The sequence below is a fragment of the Cyanistes caeruleus genome, chromosome 5 (genome assembly GCF_971803275.1).
Source record: "Cyanistes caeruleus chromosome 5, bCyaCae1.hap1.1, whole genome shotgun sequence".
Lineage (NCBI taxonomy): Eukaryota > Metazoa > Chordata > Aves > Passeriformes > Paridae > Cyanistes > Cyanistes caeruleus.
The window spans coordinates 45,221,943-45,247,237 of record NC_141705.1 but is presented as its reverse complement, the minus strand read 5'-3'; the positions used below and the strand labels follow the sequence as shown (position 1 = coordinate 45,247,237).

The 25,295-nt window shown below is 41.1% G+C and overlaps 1 protein-coding gene across 6 annotated transcripts in view; it reads right to left on the bottom strand.

Moving 5' to 3' along the window:
* Nucleotides 1–25,295, bottom strand: part of SLC20A2 (solute carrier family 20 member 2) — a 57,207-nt gene that overhangs the window by 15,177 nt on the left and 16,735 nt on the right. For 3 of the 6 annotated variants that reach the window (XM_086891643.1, XM_086891645.1, XM_086891647.1), the window contains exons 2-8: nt 16,865–17,415; nt 12,046–12,186; nt 10,748–10,833; nt 8,676–8,772; nt 6,555–6,671; nt 5,691–5,894; nt 3,659–4,247 (exon numbers count right to left, since the gene is read on the bottom strand). In XM_086891643.1, coding sequence (XP_086747769.1) covers nt 3,659–4,247; nt 5,691–5,894; nt 6,555–6,671; nt 8,676–8,772; nt 10,748–10,833; nt 12,046–12,186; nt 16,865–17,153 — 1,523 coding nt within the window. In that variant the 5' untranslated portion in view covers nt 17,154–17,415. Of the gene's footprint in view, nt 1–3,658; nt 4,248–5,690; nt 5,895–6,554; nt 6,672–8,675; nt 8,773–10,747; nt 10,834–12,045; nt 12,187–16,864; nt 17,416–23,202; nt 23,347–25,295 lie in introns of those variants that run through there. The other 3 variants (XM_086891644.1, XM_086891646.1, XM_023924744.2) reach the window with 2 other exon arrangements.

The following is a 25,295-nucleotide window of genomic DNA, read 5'->3' as shown; positions in this document are numbered from 1 at the left end:
TCTAAAACATTTACCTTACAATCACCTGCAGTTTTTAAGTTTCATATTAGCTTTCTGTGGTTAGCAGTCCTTTCTAGCCATGTCCAAAACAACCTGCCTAACTGCCTTTATTTTTGAGAGCTAGTTAATTCAGACATGCATCCAGACTTTAAAACACAGCAGAAACCCTACAGCTTCAGCAATTGTTCTGCAATTTGTTGTTACACAGGTAGGCTGCTGTGGCTGCAGCACTGAAGCTCCAGATCACAATTCCTGCTGAATCAGCCTATATCTCCAGAAAAATAAGCTCAGTCCAACTCAACCATAGGTGCACATAATCCCTGCTGGCCAACAAAGCCCAGCCTCCCGGCCTCTCTGGAAAGCTGGCTCTGAACGAGCATTTAGAAGCTGGCAGTTCTCCTTGTGTCACGCTCCTGGCCCAGGTCTTTTTTCCATCCTGCCCTTTTTATTCTCCCATTGCCCTTGCAATGACCTGACGCACTCCCTTTGTGCTCGGCTGCTGAGCCAGTGGGATCTGCTCACTTGGCGCCGCTAATTAAGTTCAACAACAACATTTTTTTTCAGCAGTTCTGTCCCAACACATTTAGTTGGGATTTTAAATTCTTTAGATTTCATTCAGCCCATGTGCATGGCGGTGTCACAAGGCTCTCGGCCCAGCTCAGCTGGTCCTGGCCCTGGAAGGGCTCCAGCACCCTTGACACAGTGCACATAAGCTTGGCGTCAGGCAGGAGAGGATGGTCCGAACAAAACAGTCACCTAAATAAGGAGCTACCATCACTCCCTGTTTCTTTTAAGACACAGATGTTCCAGCCAGGATCCCTGCTGATATCAGCCTGAACATGAGCCCTGATGGCTACAAACATCAGCTCCTACAGCAAAGATGGCTGATTTTGTTATGATGCTAAAAAGCAACATCTCAAAAGAAACATGAACTAGTTAAGAACTGGTTCTGCAGTCAGGACAAAATACTGATTTAACTCTTCCACGTCTGTGAGTAAATCCTGGACAATGAAACAAGAGAGATCCACATGATCTTTTATCCACCAAAGTGCTGTCCAAAGTATATGGGACACTTCTGATCCATGAAGTTTTTCTGAGCTGCATCACGGTTCTGTCTGTACTGTATGCTCCATGCTTAAATATGCTCTAAAACAGGCCAGTCATTTACCTTGCAATCACCTGCAGTTTTTAAGTTTCATATTGGCTTTTTATTTTTTTCTTTTTGCTCCTCTTATCTGCTCCTGTCCCTTCAAGGAATATCAACAAACAGCCTGATGGAAAATAAATAGAAAACATGGTACAAGAGTACGTTCCAGGATACAGAAAGAAAATGTTGCAGTCAAGTCCAAAGAAAAACATGTGAACAATGGAGGTGCTATCCTAAATATATGAGTGAGGAGCTTAAAACCAAATGCAGGGCAAAGCAGGATTTCAACAACAGGATTCAAGGCTGAGTTAAGAATATTAGAGAACTAGCTTGACAGCAGCACCTAAAATCAGCAGAAGGGAAGTGTATGAAGGAGGGAGATGAAAAGACAGCACTCATCAGTGGAAGATGGACTGCTTACCTTCTTAGATAAATGTGAACAGAAAGCTGTGCTACTCATTAAGTTCTACCACATCATTTTTTAAACAATGCACTGCCTTTTGAGCTCTTCAGATCTTCATGCAACATGTGGCAGAGCCAAGACATCTTTTGCTAGACAAAGACTGGCAAAACTTCTCTGCTATATGATCCACAGGACAGATATTTGCAATCCCAGAGAACCCTATCTACTAAACCTTTTAGGCATACGAAGGGGTCTTTCATTTTATTGTTTATCTGGAACTCAGCACAATTCCAAGGATGGGTTCCGACCCAGTCCTAGACACAGGACCATCTCCCTGCTTTTCTACCAGCTTTGACAAAATTAAGCCGACTTGTTCTTTAGTTTTGCAATTATATGAATTTAGCTTAAGAAGAGAGAGGTTTTGGAATAAACAGTGTTTAATAAAAAACACATTCCCTGGCAAATTTGATAGGATCACCAACAAAAGCAGGGATCTGAAAAACACTAAAAACATAAGAATTTTCAGGAAAGGATATTGCCAAGGTAACAAGCTAGTCCAAATGCAAAATTCTATGGGAATTAGGCTGTAAGATGCAACAACACATACAGCGGAGTCTGAACTTTGTATTTCTTCCTGACCAGCTCCTGTCAACACCAAATCTGATTTCTGAACTAACCACACCCTTATAGATCACTTCTAACAAAATTGACTACCCTTTCCTCCTACATAACAAGCAAATGATGTTTGCTTAAAGATGTGAGTCCTTGAGGAGTATGTATAAGCATCACCTGCAGGGAAAAAAGGACCCGTGGCACCTACTGAGGTAGGCTGTGAACTTTCTGCAGTGGTATTTCCCAGGGTACATTCCAAGAAGTATCAGCAGTCTTTGTCCTTATCCCTGTGTTCCCTTCAGCACTCATTGCTGGCCACTTGCAGAGCTTGGATATTGACCCCCATGGGTCTTTGCTCTTTGCCAGTATGCTCAGAGCAAAGGTCTTTAACAACAGAGACCATCTGGGAGGAAAGAAAGCTACATCACTGCCCTGTGATCCAGAGGATGAAGGGACTCTGGACTCCTTCCCAGAGTCAGATCCCTGTGGATACCAGAGAAGTACAAAAGACTCTTCAGAAAGTCCTGCTCTGAATTCCCAGGACGCTGGATGGATGGGGAGCAAAGAAACATGTTTGTAAGTGTTTTCATGATGAGTTATGAGTTAAATTAGGAGGCTGACAAGAGCAAGGAGCAGTAAGGGTCCTCCTTGTAGAGTGGGACAGGGTTTGCCCAGCAGGCTACGGAGGACAATGAAAATTATGAACGCTACAAAGTCCTGCTGAAAACACCAAAACTGACACCATCAGGGCATGGCTAACACGGCAAGGGTCCAGCAGGAAGGGGACTCTGTATAGCCACAGCCACAACCTAAATAAGGACAGCTGCTTCAACAAGCCACTTGAGAGAATTTCTCAGGGGATCTTATAATGATACTGGAAAAAGCGTCTATTAAATACCAAATGGATTGCTCCAGGTCTAGGGAAGAGGTAGGCCAGCCAAATCCTAAAGGAAAAATACACAGTGTTCCCAGAGGCACAGCAAACCCACCCAAACTGCTCCTCAGCCACATGCCACTGAGATGGCGAGGTGCTGTGTGACAAGAGATGAAATTCATCTAATGGCAAAAATCTTCTAAAACCTCTCGTCTGTTGGAAGCTTCTGATTTTGCAGCTAAAATAGGCTGCAAATTCTGCAGGGCTGGGAATGTCCTGTTTGCTTTTACAGTGGCTGGCATGTTGGGTGGAGTCTCAATGTCTCCAAGATGGCCAAAATTAAACACAAATTAAACAAATTACTTCACAGTTATTTAGCAGTGAATAAAAAAGGTTTTACCCTTGAGAAGAAAAGAAACCATAGACTAAGCAGTGCAACTCCTGGAAAGCACTGAGGACACTGATGATACACAGCCCTGATGATTATCTACCTGCAGAAATGAATGTGCTTTCCAAGCAAGCAAGCTGGCAAACCTTAAAAACTTAAAACGTAAAAAAAACCTTAAAACTTAAATGTACTTAAACTGTGAAACTGCCGGTTTGTGAGATCTCATCCTCTTACCTGACATCATTGCCTCCGTGGGCAAAGGATCCAAAGCAGGCTGTTAAGATCTGGAGGAAGTGGAAAAGTAGATGGACCTGAGAGGTGTCTTTCTCCTCCTTATCCTCTTCCACAGGATCAACGGGGGGCCGGTTAGGATCTGCGAGTTCAGAGGCCAACTTCATTTCCACCCCACCTTCCTCCGCCTCAATCTCTGCCTCAGCCACGGCGTTGCAATAGCTGGAGTAGCTGTCGTAGCGGACTCGCTTCTTGGAGTAGGAAACAGTGTCCCCCACCAACTTCTCACTGTCTTCTGGAGTAGATGTGTCCGCTGCCTTAAAGGAGGAATGCACAGGCATGCCACAAATAGCAGCAGTGTAACAAGTGTAGCTGTTGTTGCGCCGTAAGAGTTTATAGTTGTTTTCTGCAGTGGGCCTCTCATCGTTGGCCCTGTCCAGGTGTATTTTGTGGAGCAAGTCTTTGTATAAACCTGAGTCCTTGTGCACAGTGTGATAAACGTGGCCATCGCTCCTCACGTGGCCATCGAAGCTGAAGGTGCCGTTGGAAACAGGTGATTTCACCGAGGTGTGCGTCACCGAAAATGCCCTCCCTGAAAAGGCAGAGATTTAGAGGTTTTGTTCACACAAAATGCAGTACAAAAGCCTCCTTTCTCCAACACAAGACAATAATGTGGCCAGCATCTGAGAATACAGGACAAAGAAGATCAATTTGCACTACATGCAGCAAATAAGCCAAGATTCGATTCACTGCAAAATAAAGTCTCTCATTTTCTGTGGAAAAAGAGCTTTGTTCCAGTGCTGAGTCTCCCCAGACATGCTGTATGACCTGCAGCAAGTCACTTGGGATCAGCTATTCTAATGTGATACTTGATGGCTAAATCCTCAGGTTCTTTGAAAATATAAATTTCCATAAAATTCCTTTCTTCTAAAGCAAGCTCTACTTTTTCTCAGGTTTTATCTACATCGAATAGGAATAATTGGGATTTCTGAAATGTGGTTTACTGCAGTTTCATACTGGGACTTATCTGTTTTAAGAGACATTTCATTCATATTCGTTTGTTTAGGAGACATTTATATATCTTTTAAAAATAACTTTGAAAAAGCAAAGAAAAAAATCCATGTTCTGCAGAAGTATTTCCTTAGCTATTGCAACATTTTCTGTGTGCTAGTCCTGTGAACATGATGATGATTATTCCCACTGCATAAATTTAATGTTAGCATACACTGTAGGACACACATCAAAATGTATCACAGATAATATTTCTGAAGAAACTGTCTTTTTCATTTCCTGACTTCCTGGATTTTCACTGTACAACATTCAGAATTTGGTTTAGCTATTTTTAAACTGGAAGCACTAAAAACTCTAAGGGCTCCACGTCATGACTTATTTGATTTTGTAAGAATCAGTTGAATAAATAAGACATTTATTAACCAAATTACAGGGCTTTGTAGATGTTAGCAAAGTGATATCAAAGTCAGCAGACCACTAAGTGGAGGGGGGTGTTCCCACCACACAGCAGAACAGAAAGAGCTTTATGCACACAAGTCAACTTACAAATATATGTTCAGAAAACAATGTGTGAGATTTTTCTAGTGGACACGCTCCAAATGGTCATACATTTGTCAACTAATGTCCAAATCTTTTCATCTCCTGTTGTAGTATGCTAATCATCTCTATGCTGAGTTTGACCTTCATACATCAGTAATCTGTGTGCTCCGTATTTTTCCACTGCTTAATAGGATGGAAACACTATTAAGAATACAAAGTAAAGCATCGCAAAAAGGCAAGTAATTTTTTTTTATCTGTTTCTAAAACTGAAATACAGCCAAGCAAAATGTAATTGATTTTAGGTCCGCTCCAGAAAATGTCACTTGTAAGTGAGCATCTTTCCAAACAAGCACTGAAAAGGGATTGAAAAGAGATGGAAATTCCAAACACTAATTTACTATTTACAGCAGAGACCTACTTGCAAATAAGAAACTTCATTGAAACAAGAAGAGGACAAACCCTCTAAACTGTCTTAGTTCCTTACCATATGGTACACGTGGATGGTTTCCATTTGCAATATTATCTGATGCCCCAGCAGCTTCTGTAACTGAGCCAGTAAGGGGAATCGTGCTCTCATCAGATGCTTTGGCACCAGGAAGCTCTTTAAAGACTGGTGTTTCTTCATCCTGAATTTTATCAAGACTTTCATCTGATATCCTTGACAGTGCAGCATCTTTCTTTAACCGGCCTAAGGAAAGAATAGTGCTGTAATTTTAAACCCAACCTATACCTCTCGTTACTTAGGTTTCCCCTGTTTACATCAACAGCATGGTTTAACTTGGCTTCAATAGCCAAACTTTGTTTCATACCCACACTATTTATTTCTAACACTTTACCACATTCATGTGTGAACATTCTACAACATCTTTGTTTATCCCGATAAAATTCTCCAAAGTAGATGACTGAAGTAAAACACTGAGCTGTTCATCTATTAATGAAACACAGAACTTTCCTCTGCATTTGTTGAGAGTAGCAGAGCAACTAAAAGCTGTGATCAGCCCAACTTACTGTGAAGCTAAAACAGTCACTTAAAGATGATAATTCTGACAGGATTTCTCTCTTTAACTTTTTATTAATAAAATAGAAACTTGATTATATTCCAGGTTTTATTTTCCTGTTTCTGCTAGACTCCAAAACTGAGCACTGCAATGGCTTGCCTAACAAGGTTTTAAATTTATATCACTGCAGCTTTTTCAGAGCAAATTACACAAATACTTGAGGAACAGTTTAGGCACATCCTGCCTGTGGGTGGGGACCAGACTACGTGACCCCTCAAAGGTGCTTCCACCTCTGAAATATAATATTTCATGATTTTACATCACTCACATTTCATCAAATAACTACTTACTTTCTATTTTTCTCTTCATCCAGGGACACACAAAAATCCAGACTAAGACAGCAAATACTAAGGACACACCAATTGATATTAGAGCAATGGCCCACATTGGCAGTATCAGTCCTAGTACTGTAAAGACAAAGAAATAAAACCGAAGCAAGCCATAAATTAACATGACTTAATTATCCCAGGCAGTGGAAAAGTAGTCTGTTGCAGAAAAGCCAGTGTTCACAACAAATAGAAAACCAAGAAGAAGGAGCTGATGACTTTTGACATACTATCAGTTACTGCAGTATTTAAAGGTATAGCTGACATGGAAACATTTGCAGGTTTAGTCTTCCAGTTTCCTGTTGCCCCACTATTACTATGACATTATTTCCAAAAGAGCCGAGGGTAAAACCCCCACATCAGGGCTGCTAAACCAAGTTTGCAGTGCTTTTATACATGAATGCACATTCAACCACGTTGCCCATGAGGATTAAGTGTTTGCCTGACCTTTGCTCTGGTCCATAAAGCCTGATGCTTAGCTTGCTCTAAGCCCTTATTTGCCTACGATATGAGCTTAATGTGGCACTCCAAAGCTGAGGCTTTGTCCCGCAATGCACAGCGACAGCAACAACTCGTGTTTCTGTAGTTATTGCCCCAACAGAGATCCTTGCACTTGTTCAGCACAATAATCTGACTCTCAGTGAAGGAAGGGCTTGGACTCTGATCTTTCAAGATATATTGCATCTCTTGAAACTTATGTGATTAATTCATCCTTGTGAGTAAATGTTGCCAAGACAGAGGCCTTGGAGAGTAAACATGTATCTCCCCAGTACCAAAAATGGAGTCCCACCTTTTTACTCACACACTTTAGAGACTGCTAAGCTGAAACAGAGGGAACATTAAGATTCTTATTTCATTTATTTTGCTTAATGAGTCACTGCAGAGTGCCTGACCTACTTCTGTGGTACAACTAATGAGGAAATGTGAGTTATACAGCTGATTTACTGTTAAACATCTTGGATACATAGCCAATTAGACTTTAAAGGAATAGTAATGTTACCTCCAAATTGGAAAAGTCTCAAGTTTTTTATTAATTCAAATAATGCTATGCTATGGAAATAGGGTCTACCAACTGCATTTATCTAGTACATCTAGTGTGTTGCATTTTAGAGAAATCTTTCCATTCAAAAAAAGATCAGTATCTAAGCCTGCTTCCTTAATTCAGGGTCATGTTCAGGTGTCTATCTTCAATGGCCTCTTCATTCATAGCTCTTGGACATTAATCTAACCTAAAGAAAACATTTAATGACCAGAGTTTTCAACAAAGTAGTTGAGATCACTGAACATCTTTGTTCTGAACCCTTTTGCTAGAAGTGTGTGTTTAAATATATTCCACTTCAGTAAACTATAAAAATATAAATGCAAATACATAAAATGTGAGAATATAAATATACAAACATAAATACAAGAATATAAAATTTCAACTAATGTAAAAATAAAAATTCAGATATAAATATACATATGAATAAACACAAACATGTAACTGCACATAAAATATACCAATATATAAAAATATAAATAAAGTCCTTCAACATCATTTCGTTCTACTGAGTTGCAATCAAAACACAACACCAAAGAAAGAAGATGCATTCAATCAAGAAATAGGCTTGGGGATTCTTATCATTAAAGGGAAATAAAGAAGTAAATTTAAATAACAGTCTTGGAGACAGACAGGTGCCAGAACCGCAACTCTGCTGATGTCAATGGAGTGAAGGCATTACAGTGAGAGCAAACCTGCTCTCCCACCCTGCTCTGAACATTCACTCCTTGATGCAAAAACCTAGAATACCTTTGAGAGCTCAACATGTGCTCAGATTTACAAAGCCAAAGCTGCATCTCAGTAATTTCCCTTCCTCTAAAGAGGAACTTTTTTTTGTAGCCGTGCTCTTCCCCGCTAACCAGAGCGGTCAGGAGGGTGTCACAGAAACACACACACAAACAGAACCATGTGGGGAGGTGAATGATTTCCTCTAGCCCTCGTTAACTCCTAATGCAGGAGATAACCCTGAGATGTCTGGGTGACGCTGGCAGAGCATCCTTACACACTGTGGGAAGCCTTCCTCCCGTGCCTCCCCGCTCACTCACCTGGTGCCCCAGTGTACATGATGGAAAACACGTTAATAGCTATGGTAGCAGCATAGAACACCGGGAGCGCACGGAGACCATTGGGCACAGGGTCCTCCTGCATAGAAACCATGAAAAAAGGGACATGTTAGTTGGATTTCACACCAGACTCATGTCAGCATGAACCTCCATGTAGAAAACACGTGCTCCCGAGTCAGTGGCAGGCAGATGGAGCTTTTGGATGTTGAGGAAAGGATGGAGACCTGCTTGGTTACACCCAAATCCACAGTGCTGGTCCTGGCAAGTACCAGCACTCTGGAGGAGCTTGACACTGTCAATGGAAACCAGGGACTTCTGTTATACTTTCCAGTCAGCTGCTGAGTGACCTGGGGGCAGGTTTCTTTCTTCAAGTGTGTTCTTATTTATTTTGTGTCCAAGATGAGGAGTCCCTTCCACTTAGCACAACTGAAGGGTGCCAAGCAGGAGAGGGCTTTGATGTTTTGGGTCTCTGCTACAAACAGTAGTGCAATGCATCCATCTCAAAACCATATCCCTAAGCTCCCACTTCCTGCCAGCTAACAGAAATCTCTGAAATCCCAAGTGTCTGGCTGCATTAAGCAGGTAACACACACAAAGTGAGCAGGCAACCTTTAGCACAGCACTGTGTCTGCTGCCCGCTGCGCTCTCGTGCTCTCAGCACTCACAAGGAAAGACTCAGCTGACGGCGCAGCGGAAACACACCGTGTGAGCCACCGACCAAGCCTTTGTGAGGGACTGCCTTGGCCTTTTGAGGGGCTCCACGTGCTTGCAAAGAGCCTGGCAAAGCTGAGGGCTGGCTGATGTGGTTTTATTTGTTGCTGCCATGAGCCATAAAAGGGAGCTGAGAAAAGGCTGTGGCCGCCGTGTGCTATGCCCCGGTCCCCAGGCGTGAAGCAGATGGGCTGTACTTGCAGGACCAGCTGCTATTCACAGACACCCCCAACCAGGGCACGGAGCCCTACAACAGGCCACAGAATCACAAGGTAGAAAGCTGCTCCTTTCTTATGCATGCACACAAGTCACTACCTGCTTATGTCAGAAGCTCTACAGTTCTTACTGTTTTGTGAATGGCACAGATGGCACTTGGGAGGTAATTTCCTTAACTTGAACTTTTTATGCCTCTTGAATGCTTACATATGTGGCTTTAATACCAGAGTTCACATGATTTTGATGGCTAATTTCTTATGTTGCTAGGCTTTAAATACAATAGTGGAACTTTTCCTCACTTTTATGCAACTTGAGTTATTTTTTATTCATAGCTGAATCTGATCAAATCTATCATCTGTTTTTATCACTGACATTTATTTAGAGCAGAAATAAAGAACGATGGAGCTGAGGTTACAGGTGGTGCTATTTATAGCCAAAGAATTAATCCCTCATCTATTTAAGTTCCCTGTATAACTGCTAATATAGTGTCCCTTATTTTAGGTCACTGTCATGCACTGCACTTCCCCATTTTAGCAAGTTGAATGGTGTGAGAGAAATGGAAAAGGCAGATAAAAGTGTTCAGGTTTCCAGTTCATGCTGGGGGGCAGAAAAGTCATCTTCTGCACTGGAGATACATGGGCTGATGTTACCTCAGGTCACTAAAACCCATTGATTCAGGTTTCTTGAGAATCTACAAAATAGGCAGATGCCCATCTTCTAATGTCTGATGTGCTGGAAAATCAAGGCTTAAAATTTCACAACTTTAAAATACCAATTAGAGTATCTCCAAGGGAGGACTGTTCTGTTTAAATTACAGTCAGAACAGCTATTGTGAGACTAAGCCAATGCCAGCAGCCTCAATGTACCATCCTCTGACCAAACAGAATATACAATATTAATTATCACATAGCACCTTCTAAGCCTTAAATACTTGTCAAATTACTTACTGTGAGCTTTCAGAACTGCTAAGAGCAAGTGTAACTCAAAAGGCTATTAAAAAAAAAAGACTGGTCTCCTGTCCAAACAGAAGCCACAAAGTTTCAACTCTGGAAATACCAGCACTCAAATGGGAGGCTAAAATACAACCTTCATACTAAACACTTATGATAATAATGAGATTTCTTTACCTTGTTTAAAATGAAGAATCTGATCAGCACAAAGAGGATTCCAGACATCAAGCCAGATAACAGTGGGGAAATAAACCAAGAGGCAACTGTGTTGAAGAAAGAATAAAACTTGAAATAAACCATATTCTTGCATAATAATTAAGTACATTGTAAATGAGCAATAAATTAAAAAAAAGTTCTTGCACAACTGCAATGAATGTTCTGTATGTTTACTTAAACTGGTGCGACTCAATGTCCACCAACACTCGTGAAACTCAAAGTAATGCTAGGCACCATTAGAAACAACAGCCAAAGCATTTCCTAATTTTGCAGCTTTAGCAATCAAACTCATCAGTAAACTTTCTTTCAGTTTGAATCAGAGTAGACCAAGAAAATGCTGTAATTTCCTGATCACCATGACCACGAACCTTGCAAGCAAGTGGAAAGCAACTGCATCTAGCAGGATGCCATGCTGCTCCCAGGGTAAGTCTCAAGTTCCAAAATGCCACAGAAGCACCAACTGTAATGTATGATGTGTGTACATTTTTTGCAGGCCAGCACTGCAAGTGTCCAGGACTGATTTAACTGAAGTAGGTGGCAAAGCTCCCACTGATTTCAATAAAACCGGATTAGGGCAGCACTCTGGAAATCTCATCCACAGTGATTTATTGTTCGCAGCATGGTTAACGGATTGAGTCTGCTGTCACTGAAAACCTTTTTACTATTGACAGTATTTTAAAAAAAATACATGCATTGTTGAAGTTCTAAAATACTACCATGCCTTCAGCATCAAATCCTTTTAATAGAGACTTTAGGCTGCACCTCAAGTTCCAAAGGCTTCCAAAACAATAACAAAACACTCCATCACATTCCTGCTTGAATATGCCACTGATCCTGGCAATGGGAGGCTGTGAGTTAAACGTGCTGTATGCCCTGAAGGTGGTGGGTGGAGAAACATGACTGTGGGCATTCACATGATAGCATTCACATTGTTGAGAGCAAGAACAGGGTAGTATGAGCTGCCACAAAAAGAATTAGAAGAGGAGGAATGTCACCTTAAAGCATGTTTCTTGAGGGACAATGTGCCCCCAGCTTACCACTGGGGAAGTACAACTTTTGTCTCACCCCTTTCTCTATTGGAGACACACTGCAGCCCTCAAGGAACATGGCACCAGTATATTCTCTGATTGACACAACTGGGGTGGAAAATAAATTAATGAGGGAGCGCTACCAGCACAAAGCAGATTTCTGGGAATGCTTTTCGCAGGCAGCAAGCACTGTTTCACACACCCTCACACATAAAAGGAGACAGCACTTACCAATCTTAACAAGCTGCATCCACTGGACACCCTGAGTGCCAATTGCCACCAGAGAAAATCCAATCGTAGCACCTACAATGCAATGGGTCCCTGATATTGGGAGTTTCAAGAACGATGCAATTAGCTGCCAAACAGCAGAACCTAGAAACAAATGAACCATATGGTATAAACAACAACAACAACAATAATGTAACACAGAAAATTCTTTGCCATGTGCCCATATTCTTTCACAAGTGCTGCCTACACTCCTCATGCATAAGAGACATCTTCTAAAGAGAGTTTTGTTCCTGTTCTGTCTCTAAAAGCAGATACTGAGACAGTTTAATAGCAGCTTTGAATGCTACATCTTACTTTTGACTGTTTATGACTAACAGCTCCCTACATTTCACGACAGTTCTGCTTTCAGTATTTACAGCCTGTCTGAATAAGTACACAAACTGCTCCCAGAGCACATCAAGCTTAGAAAAAACCTCATTCTTGACAGCTGACCCTGGAACCTGCAGTGATCGGCATGAGGAGGCATTCACCATTTCACTAGTGAACTACCCACACTCCTCAACTTAGCTACTACCAGAGAAAGGTTCAAACTGTGGGACAGAGAGATTTTATGCTTCATCTCAGCGATACACAGCCATCCAGTCCTCTACAGGAAAAAAGGGCTGAGGAAAGACTAAGGACTCTCTCACTGTCTTCATCCACAGCTCATTGTTGCACTGGAAAAATTCAAGACTGCTGAAAAAGGCTTATGTTAGTCATAGAGAAGCCAAAGATACCCCTGATATAAGGAAATAAGTTTCCCTAACTAAGGGACAGTGGTTAATGGTCTATAAAGTAAATGCAACATCTGGCATTCCAATGAGATATCCAGGAAGGATGCTGGCCAAGAGTGCAGGGGGAAAGAAAGTACCCCAAGCACTTCCTTCAGGAGTTAGATCAGATACAATTGGCCACCAAGCTCTCAAGCACACAGCTCCATGCTCTGACTCCTTTCCACTTTGCAAAGACAAAGGATCCCTGCTCCTCCTGCAGTGGGGCACTAACCTCAGGACACCAAAATACTTTTGAGAGTGACACAAGCTTTCTGTGGACCTCCCCTAATATTAGAGAATTCTTACAAAGATCTCTTCTTCATCATAATACTTCAGTCTTAAGTCTAATTCTTCATGTATTGAGCCACCAATGGCAAGACTGCCGTAAGAGATCCTGAATTTTCTGGCTCACGCCACATTTCTTAACAGATCTGCATCAGATATGGGCGATAAAGCAAGGTCACTGAACATACGCTGGCAGATTAACCAAAGTTTCAATCTCCACCCTCAATTCCAACAGGAGAAGATGGTTTGAAGGTCTTAAAACAGAGCCATCTGCAAACAGTGATTTGTTGGTATCATATGTGGCTACATTTGGAAGCCAACCAGTTTGTAAAACTGATCTCTCCTGGCATACTACCCCAAAACAACTGTTACTTCTCTTGCTAGTGGAAATTCTAGATCAATCAAGGAACACCTGCTCTCTAATTCTTTGGCTTCTTTTCACCTGGACAAAAATAAAAATAAAAACATTCTGAAACCTTTGACATGAACCTAGAAGTCAGAAAATGGAAGTGAGGAGAAGGTTACATCTGAAAGAAGTCAAATAAAAAGATAATAGATATGTAATTACAAAATACTCAGTATAAAAAAATAGGGAAAATGCAGCCACAGGCCACAGCTGCATTGCAAATGTCTAGTGAGGACTGGCAGTTTATTGTCAGGGGAAATAGAGGGAGTATGTAACTATTTCTTGTTTATTTAACTTCACAGAATCACAGAGTGGTTTGTGTTTGAAGGGACCTTAAAACATCATCTAATTCCGAACCCGGTGCAATGGGCAGGGACACCCTCCACTACACCAGATTGCTCAACTGAAAACAAACAGGAGAGAAAATAAAAGGTAGTGGAGGACCAGTGGATGGTCTGAGAAGGGCAATGCATAATCTAAAGAAGTTTAAGGAAGCACGTTAAGGAACAGAGCAGAACTTTACTCTGGGACTTGCAGGGCTTTAACTACCTACATCAAAGCTTTAACTCCTCTTCAAAACAAAATGTATGTTCTCAATTTTTACCTTTGCAAAACTCACTCAGGAAGCAGGAGGCTCACTAGGTGGGTGACAGAGTCCCAAATTCAGACCCTTCATGCCTGCTAACAGCATGGCCCACACCTTTTCCTCTCAGTTAACATCCCCTAAAGACAGAGGGCTGGCTGCAGACTGCCCTGGCCAGGAGTTGCCTGCACCAGCGTTTGGCCAGGGTGCATTTCATGCTCCCCATGCTGAGGGCACCTCATCCATTCTCCTAAGGCCCTGGTGCTCCGTGACAGACGTGAGCCCCATCAAATACCACATCACCTGCAGGACTAGATTAGTACTTGGCTCTGCTAATCCTGGCTGGGATGTCCTCTCTGTCGGTGGCATCTCCTCAGTCGCATCAGCTGCTGACTTCAGCTCGCACCAGAACCTCTAGAACAGCACACGGGCAAGCCCTGACGATAACCTGACAATTACTTAATGCTGGGAAAGTACCACAATTTACCCCCAAGAGCTACAGTCCTTAACTTCTCATCTGGCTAATAAACAACATTTTAATGTGCTACAAATTACTAAAAAATGCAACATTTTATAATTTTAATCCCATTACTTCCTGCCTCCTTTTCTCTTAGGAGAGAAGGTTGACCTGCAAATTACATCTGCTGTTTGCTGCAAGCATCAAAGGATCTTCCACCAACATCTGGAAAGAGGATACAGTGACTTTTGGTCTCTCCCAGACTGTTGACTCATTTAAGCCTCATTGAAATTCAGAAGCTAAATCCATTTGCAAAAACATGATCATGAGCCATGAGAGAACAGGGTGGGGGGAAATGCAGAATAAAAACAGAAAGAGGAAAGGAAAACATCCAAGAAGGCTCCTAGAAAACAAAGAAAACATATCATACATCCAGAGAAAAGCTGGAGATGGGTTTGGGGAAAAAATATTGAAATCTGCATTTTGTAACTTGTGATTAATTCTGAGATTTATAATGTGGAATTTCTTCTTAATGCCCCTCCTGGAAGAAGGGAATGCAACTGGTCATGAAGTTCACACAGGCTTATGTAAATACACATGCAAATCAGCTGTTTTCTTTGAGCTTCTGGCCAGTTGCCTCTGCAGGGGGGTATCTGAGACTTAAAACTTCACCCTGCCAGGATCAGGATACCAGAAATAGATAGAGAGAAGAAAACGGACCCTTCCTTCAATGGGAATCAAGAACACACAGGTCACTTACATCTCAGACTGTGTGCAGCGCTCCTGCCTCACACCCATGGGAAAAGACTGAGCCACCTCAGCCAGCACAAGGATAAAAGAAGCAAGTGGAATGGTGCTAAAATGCCACCCTACACCTTGAGGAAAAGACCAGACACCTACAGCTGACCCCGCAAGGTATCAGGAGAGAGGAACTGATTGGGTGGGGCAATTGAGGTGGTTTAAGGTGGGACCATCTGTGGAAGTGGCTGCTGTCCCAGTGATTTCCTGGTAACCAACTCCTCTTCCCCTTGGGCAAGGAAAAGTGGCCAATCTTCAGGAGGCTCAGGAGCAGCCAAGGAGCCAAGAGAACTACCTCCACACTCTCAGGCACACAAAGCTGCCTCTGACAACTCCAGACACTGTCACTCAATGTCCATTTTGATCCACAAAAATAAAAGACATTTAAAAAAAAAAAAAAGGCACTCAATTTTCCCTTTTCCCAAAGGAAAGGGGAAAATAACCATATCTAGTAAATCTCTGCACAGACTCACCTATCTCCTGTGCAGGTCTTGCGTAAAAAGTGTGAGGAGTTTAGAAGGGACAGGTGGAAATAATATTTAGGTCAGGTTTAAGTAGGTTTAAGGAAGAAAATCTTTAAGTGGAACATCCCTGTCAAGCAGAGGATGCTGTGATGCTTGTGTAAACCGCACCACCCTGTCACAGGATATCACCAACCTGCCAGACTGAGGTGGGAGGGCTGGTCCTTGCCGGGGCTGCCTCTCCCACAGATAAAGGCTCTCCTCCCTGCTGTCTCCTGCCCTTTAAAAGCAGGTTTGCTCCTTGAGGGAGCTCTCGAAAAGCTCACAAAGCCTCTTGCACATAAAGAAAGAGTAAATACCGTGGCTTAATGTTACTTACCTCAGAATATGCTGTTTGTTCTGAACAGAGATTTAGTTAACCACAAACACAAGCAAGGGGGCAGTCTCTAAGGTACACTGACCTGCTGCCGTTTGGGTCAGAAAATAAAAAGACCTTAAATGTGTGATTATTTTTACTGCTCCCTTAGTTTTGCCGTGGGCAAGGGTGAAGTGTAGGACTAATTGCATTCACTCAGCCAGGCAATCACTTTAAACAAATGTGTTTGGATTTTAACTACAACTTTTTCTAAAAGGGCTCTTTCTCATACACACTTCACTGAAAACTGCTGATTCTGTAGGATCTTCTGTACAGACACAAATACTAGGCTTTTATATTTTCCATTTACCAACACAAAAATCTCCAAAAGAATTTTTTTCAGTATCTTATACATATATAATGTGATCCATTGTGTTAAACATTTCTTTTCATCTATTAGTGAAATGGCTGAACCATTGAAAAATGTAAATTATAAGAAGCATTTAAAAAAAAAATAGACTTAAAAAGGAATACAGCCCCCTGCATTCACACAAAAAACAAATATGCAGGTCCAGAAGATGGGAAGACTAAATTAACAACGCTGACAATGAACAGGGTTACAAATGCAGAACAAACATTACTTGGAATAGGAAAGTATTACTTACCAACCATTGCACTCACTTCTCCTGCCATCAGCAGTGGGACAGTGTTGTTGTACAGGTTAACATCAATGATACCTTTCCGAATTGTTTCTCCTACTTTTGCTCCCAGTAGTACTGAGCCAGTGGTTTCAAAAACTGAAGCCAAAATGCAAGCCTGGCGTAAAGTAACAACACCAGAGCCCACAGCCGTTCCGAAAGAATTTGCAACATCATTCGCACCAACCGAAAAAGCTAAAATGAAAGCAATGATAAAACCCACAATGACCATCCACAGGTACTCATCCAGTGCCATCTTTCCCCAAACTGTTGATCAGCTTCCCCTTTGCAAATAGTTAATAGTCAAGGCTGGAGGGCACCGCAACGGATTTGGAAAGCAGATTTCTTGTAAACAATGAGTTCTCTCTGGAAAGTGCTGGGTAGTGTTAGAATGTGAAGAAACTGCTAACTGCTGATTTTCGAACTACTATAAATACTGTTCATTTGGCTGCCTTCGGTCAGCAGTGAAACACATTCCATATTTTGCTTCCAAACCGGTAGGACTGCGATGTTCTGTCCTGCAACAGAGAATAAAAATAAAAAATAAAAAAAAGAAAAAAAGAAAAGAAAATTTAAAAAAAAAAAAAAGAGGGGGTGGGAATACTCAGCAGAGCTCATAACAATGTGTGTTTTCAGAAGTAAACAGATGATTTAAACCCACTAATGGGGTCCTACCTCAGCATGTGACTGCTCTAATCATAAAGCAATTCAGGAAAGATTCAAATTAGGTCACCTCCAAAGCAATATGTTTCTTGCAATATTACTGACCAAGGAAAACTTTTGAGCAATTTAAAAGGATTTAGAAAGTTTGAAAATGTTATTTGTGCTGAGCAATAAGGTCTCTTCCTAGAAGGAGGATTCTTCTTGGCTTTTTGTACCCAATGAATATAAGACATACAGAGTACAGACCATACCACACAGCCTGACTCCCAGCTGTATATAACACCTAGCTCCACTGATCTCAGCAGAGCTCTCAACATTTAGGCTCAACATTGTGGATATACTCCTTTGAAAAATTATTTTAGATGTATGCCTGTCTAGGAAACACCACTGAAAATACTCTGAAGAACATTAATATTCATCTGTTGTTGTTATCACATCCCATGCAGTAGAGAATACAATTTCCTTACAGCTTTTCAGTCACCAAAACAGCACAATAATTTTAATATTTCCACGTTATCCCTACAGGTTTAGAGAAATCTATGAAAAAGGTGCAATGAAAACATTGAACTCTGTTATTTTATAGAGTTACCAATTACCTAACAGTTATTATATTCAAACTATTGTCACAGATATGTTTGACTATTTATTTTGACAGTTTCAGTTTTATGACTGCCTTTTGAATTACATCTTTCTCAGTCCAATAAGAGTAAGCTCTTTCAAGGCAACTAAAGGACACAGAGAAAGGGAGTTTAAAAAATAAAACCTTCATCATCCAAAAGACTGGTAAACAGAGCAAGAAGGCCCACAGTGACATGAAGATAGTCAAAAGCTAGAGGCAAATTTTCCCAAACCACCTGCCTCCTCCAAGGGCTAATTCTCTTCTGTTACTGGCCACCACAAAGACATCCTCTGGTCCTGTGGCAAGGGGTTAAATGAACATTTAGCAGCAAATATTCATCAGCCAACTCCACCTTTTTTATGAAGCACTTCTCGAGAGCAGGGGATGTCAGATTAAAGCCCTGAGCCCACCTCCTGCTCACTCTCTGTTCCCCACAGTCACTTCAATTTCATACAATATTCCCACATGCACAGGTCATGCTTAATTTCTTTCAGTGACCCAAATGCAATTTGGATCCTGCGGTAACAAGGATTTCTGAAATCCCTGAAATAATAGCAAAATTAAAAAATTAAAAGAGATCTTGTATACTTCTGAGGTGCTAGATCCTTGAGAACAACCAAGAGGAAAATAAAACATCTATCTGAGTTTCCTAGAAAACATTTAAATTGATGTCAAGGATTGATGCTTTCTCTACATATACATATTCAGCAAAAAAGATGTCCCTCTTTTTTTCTGCAGGCTCCAAACTGGCTGAACAACTGTTGCTCCAGTCTTTTCCAGACATGGAGCAGACATCAATCCTTGAATGCCTTACACTCTAAAATAACATTTCAGAAGGTCTTAATGGCTAAAAACATTTGTATAAGGATTTTTATACTATGAGATAACATGAGAAAACGAAGCACCAAAGCATGTTTTCTGTTTGAAGACTTGTTGCTTTTTTATAATTCATGACCACTCAGCCCACTTAGTGGAAAAGGACTTGACAAAAACAGAAAAGGCTAATGATATTTGGAAGAAACAATTATAGTTAGCACTTGTTTGCCTGCGAATGAAGACAAAACCCCACTAAAAGCATTTGTTAAAAAAAAATCTATTGTGCATGTCAGATTTTTGCTAGGAGATGGAGTACTGGACTAGGGTCCTTCCTTGACCCTGGTGATTAATGATTAAGTTCTTCATCCTGCATGCATTTCCACTGTACCTTTGCCAAGTTAGCCGCAGCGCCCCAATTTCTTCTCCTGAAAATGGGCAAAGCTGACGGAGGTCCATGCATGCATCCACAGACTGTGATTATACAATACCCATTTCTTTGGAGCAGCTAGATAAAAGCACATCCTTAGTCCCAATAGAGATCTGCCTTTTCTCCACTTACCAACCAACCTACCAATTTATTGTGGCGACCCAAATCCTGGGACTGAGAGAAAGAGCAGGCTGATTGTGACATTCCCCCACCACAACAGAATTCATGGGACAATGTTAGCCAAATCTGGCTCCTCCAGCCACAGCAAGTTCCTGCAGTTTCCAAAATAAACCACTAAGTCACAAGGTTGCCTTTATTAGATTCCTTGGGAGAGGGTGGGGTGAACTCCTCCAGATGGTCCCAAAGAAATTAAGACTTCAAGTGTGTGTATGTGTGCTCCTAAATCGCCTCATGAAGGCCAAAGAGTCTCCAAGAGACTGTCAGCAGGGCTTTTGGCAAAGGGCTCAGAGAGGCAGCTACATAAACTCCCTCCCTGTGAAACAGGATATATGGCCTCAGGAGAAAAGGATGTCTTAAGTAAGAAGTCACCCCTCCTGTCATTTTATGCAAGGTGATAGTTCAAAACAGAGCCTCCTCCAAAACTTAAGGCTCAACTTGATGTCCACTGTGTTGGCACAAGCAACAGCACAGCCAAGCTGAGTCTTTAAAAAGATGGAAATCAAAAGGAAAAAAGGAATAAACACATGTTTAAAAATTAACATGTAGGCTGCCTTTGAATGGCTAGGTGTTACTACTTTCAACCTTGAAAAACGGTAAGAGATTTTAAATGCTTATAAAAAACAAAAGGAAAAAAAGGGACATCTCTGCTGAGAAAGTTTTCAGAAATGCAAAATATCCTGCAAAGCAGGCCAGTGACTAAATACAGACTAAATCTTGTAGCACGCTCCCTTCTAGAGCTCAAAATATATTTGGCATGCTCAAACAAGCTGAGCTATGCCCCTCATCACCTAATGCAACCCAGAGCCTGTGCCATTTCATGTTGTAGCTGGGATGAAAAAGAAACTGGAAAAAACACCATGCAGTAGGGAATGGCAGCTGATCTGCTCCATGTGTGACACCTGGAAGCCACCAGCCTGCATCTCTCCTGTTCTCACTAATATTTCATCAATGTGCCTCTATGTAACCCAAATGCAATTCAACCCGACCTGCTGGATGCTGGGATCCTCCCATTTACCCCTGGGACTGATGCCTCCTCTGCAGTCAGGTGTGCTCTGCTACCACAGCAGACTCTGGATGGAAAAACACATTTTCCTATTTAGGCTTTGGGTAACTCTTCCTGAACCAGCCCAACCTGTTCTGCCATGCTGCAAACTCACACTTGGGCATTATCAGGGCAGAGGAATTGTGTTAGGACCAGGGAGCTGCAGGACCTAAAGCTGGGGCAAGCATCTCTGATGGCTGTTAGAGTGGAGAGAAACATGTAGAGATGACATTTCAAGCTGTAAGAAGGTAATTCTGCATTAAGGCAAATTTTTGTAGCTAACAGAGTTTTCTTATGGTCCACAGTCAGTGCACCATACTTATGAGGTTTGAGTTGAAGCCTTTTAAGTGGACTTAGAAACCTGCACCTTGACAAGAAAAATTTGATTTTTGGAAATGCTAAGCACGTCCCTCTGCCTCACTGGCAGATGATCCGGACACCCCCCCTCAGACTGCATTTTGTTGTTAACTAAACAGCTTGTTATAACTCTGTCAACATTGAGTGCTACTTCTTCCCTAAGGGAGAGAGGAGAACAAAACCTAGGTAAAAAAGCACCTCGATTCATGCACAATGACAAGTGAATCCTCAGGAAAAAGTTAGGATCTCGTGGTAATCATGAGATCATTTTAGGACATGTTTATATATGGGCATTTACTAAGACAGGTCTCCTGGAAGCTATTCAGAGTACATTTACTAAGCCTAGACAAGTTTTAGTGAAAAAAATTACTAAATTTGAAAATCAGAGAGGTCAGGGTTTGGGGATTTTTGTTTTTGCTAAACAAATTGCTGCTAAAGAAAACAGAGAAGTATCTAACAGCAGGAATGAATGGACAAATAAAAGCTCAGTACTAAGATCAAATTCTAGGGAAGCAATCAGAGTGCATTACCCTCCAGCAATCCAACTGTGTGACATAAAGGAACAAACAGAGATCCCATAAATGTCCTTTAATCTTCACAGAAAATTAGGGAAGAACCTACAGCACTTGTGAAACACTGAAAGGTATGCAGCTCATACCATAAATAAATCATGCTGTATGCAGCTCTCCTACTCTCAGAAGTTGCCCCATGCTGCAGCTGAAAAATTTTCTTCTGCTCTGGATGGGACAGAGATTCTGCGAGGCCCCAGTTTTAACCAATTTGTTGTTGCCCAAGTATGAACAAAAATCAAAGGACGGCAGCTAGTGTAGCATTTCCCAAAATAATTTTTATGACTACTCCACTTTGCATTAAGGCAAGGCAGACAAGGGAGGACAATTTATTTTCCTCTGCCGTGCTGAAAACAGTAGACGTTTCACGATTGACAGCGGCACTGAATTTGTACTGACAGGCAGGTTCACTTCTAGTTACCAGTGGAGGAAGAGTCTGTCTAAAATGCTTACCAGACAGCAGCTTCTGGGAGGTTAGTCCATATCCTCTCTGTTTCTGTATGTTGCTTTTATATAAAACCCATCGGTCAGGCTTCCACCTATGCGTATAAACTCGGGCCAGATCTGGCATTCCAGTCTATGGGTACTAAACACAGCACTGCATAGAAACCAAGCCTGATTTATAACCAGAGCTACTAACATTGCTCATATCAATAGTCCTTATCATTTCCAGTTCATGCTCAGGCCACAAGGCTCACAAACTATTTACTTTAAATTACTAACGCTACATTCGTGATATGAAAGGTGGTATTGAATCAAGTGGTTCAAGACTGAGAACATCCCTATATGGCTCTAAATTACATGCACAGGACTTGTCACAAGGCCAAACATTATGCAAGTTTAATGCTCCAGTACACAAAAAGCACTCCCAACTTACTATAAAAAAAATCAATTACCACATCAGCAGAAGCAGGTTTTGTATCAATCAGTTCCTATTTTAACACATTCACAATGTGCTTAAGCATACTTCATGCTACTACTTGATATGGAAACAAGACTGAAGTTGATAGCTTTCCAAGGATTCCCATCCAGTTTAACATTGCAGAGAGGGACTGTCACTGTCAGCTCCCAAAACTTCCAGAGGATGCTTCCTTTTCTTAGTCCCTATCAACCTTTTGTTCCCACCACTGAAAGGTCAAAAATGGATATAAAATATCTAGCATGAGATTTTGTTGCTGAAAACATTCAATAAAAATACAGACAGCAGCCACTTTAAGCAATTCTACAAACAAGTAAGAAAGGTGAAGTATCAACAAGTTCTCGTGCATTTGCTGATAATATCTTTTTCTCTAACTAAAGGACAATTTGACCCTTCAGTGACTGAACAAAGTCTTTCTAACAGGCAAGTAGTTTTTATTACTCAATACTACAGATTTTCAAGATCCATTCAGAGAAAACAAGTGTTCATGGTTACAGGAAACATATTTTATAAAAGCAAACCATGCAGAGAAGTCTTTTAAACTCACCCAGTATTTAAAAGTTGTTTCAAGAGAAAAAGGAGCTAAGTCTTCTAGCAACCCTCCCTTCTGATTGGAAATACAGGTTGAAGTCTAAAATAGACATCCTATCATTCAGCACAGTCACATCTGAACATGCAAACTTTCAGAGGGTAGAAAGAGGGCTATAACTTACACCAGGCAGTCCGGGGATAAAATTCACTCCGGCACAGGAGAGCACACAAGACAACACTGAGAAGCATCAATGCGAGTCCAGATTCTTATTCAGTAGGTGAAAATCTGCCTCCTCTTAAGCAAAGAATTCTGCTGGGGGTGGGCACTGATAAAACACAACACTGCGTCACGACTGCACCAGAGAGACAAACCAATCCAATGAAGCTCGTATTAAAAGCAACAAAACCTTCCCTTCCCGCCCCCCCACCCCCTCCAGGCATAGGCATAGACAAGAAAGGAAATCTCATTTTTGACTATCAGCTGAGCATTTTGGTGAGAGCAGGTAATCTTTGAGGAGTCACAGATCTTCTATTTGCAAGCACACTTAAATGCACTTTTAATTCAAGTGCATGTGACGGTAGGGTACGTATATCCAATTTGGGAATGATGTTGTATGCTTGCTACTTTATCCATGTCAGTAGAGGTCCCACAGGCTACACAGACTGCAGAAAGTTAAAGATGTGCACAAGTTTTGACTGGATCTATGCCTAAGCAAACAACTTCACTTTCAACAGTTCAGCCTAAATTACCCAATCCAGATTCCTTCAACTGCTTTCCTTTAAGTGGGAAACATTTTTGCACATAAGTCAAGGCAAAACTAATGTTTGCCTAAAAGTACCCGCCTTAGCTTTATGTAAAATATTTGCTTTAAGACTATATAATGCAATTAAACTATCATATTCAGCAAAAATTAAAATCAATTAAAATCAAAACTGCGCTGTCACAGTTAGAAATCTGACAGACAAAAATTTATTTGGACACATTTATGGTTTATAAATTTATCTGCTAGGTTTTACTCCATTCTGAGTCAGTAAAATTCATGTAATGATATTCCAACTTAATAAAATTAAATCTGTAAATTTGCTGCATCCTTGAAAATTTGAGAAAAAACAAATCAATTCAGATTTGCAAACATAGACTTAGAAACCTAATCCTTTCCTCATCTAGTTTTTTAAGTTTGAATAAAGGATACGTCATAACAAGAAGTCAAAAGTTTTCCGAATTGGTTAAATTCAGCTGCACATCTACAGGGGTTATTTGGTAAAACTGAAAAGTGCTTCACAGTTCTTAAGATAACTCACATGGATTAGCAAGCCTACATCACCTTCTAAAAAGATTTAGGGCAAAAGTCCAACTAGAAATCTGCAATGAAGAAATGACATTAAAATCTGCCCCCCCCCAAAAAAGAATTATGTATATTGGGCTATGATTATTTTTCAGGAATGCTGATTCTTTATTTAAGGTCGATTACAATTACAATTACAATTAAGTCTGCAATATAACTGCTACCTTTATGAAAAGCTACATCTCTTAAGTCTGGTCGTGATGTCTTGCCTTTTGCCTCTTTAATAGCTGGTAAACAGGCTTCCAGTTTTAAGAAAACTGAGAGGCTAAGACTTTCACAGTGGCTTTCCCTTATGGACAAAAGCAGCATATTTTAACAAATACATGAATCTTTTCCTACAGATTATATATCTTATTACCTTTCTTACTTTTTTATTTTTAAACAAGTAGCACTGTGATCAATGCAAGTGAGAGTGACCACAATTGTAAACATTAAGTCAGCCTGTATTTATAGATTTGGATTCCAAAGTTTTAAGAAAGTGAATAAACAAGCACAGAAACTTCTTGTAGCACTTGTTTAACTTTACATGGTAAAGAAAAAAAAAAAAAAAAGCAAAATATTATTTCATGCTCTCTTTACAGCTGATGTCTGCCTCCAACCCGAAGGGTCCCAGTAAGCATTAAATCCATCCTAATTCTCCTTAAAGGACCATTCTCCCAGCCTAGAGTAACCACCACCAGCGTGCAGGTAAAAACACCGCCGAGGGGACGTGTTATTTGAGAGGTATCTATTTCCATTCCAAACGCCAGAAGCTGCCAGCCTGACCTGTGGGAAGCATCTCAGACCCAGGAGAGCTACAAACGGGAACCATCCGAGTGCTGCTTCCCACGAGCCAGCCTGGCCACAACGGTGGCTTCTCGTTGACCTAAGCTTCAAAGCTCGGGCTACACGCAAAGCGAAGGATGTAATAAACAGCACGGGGAAAAGGA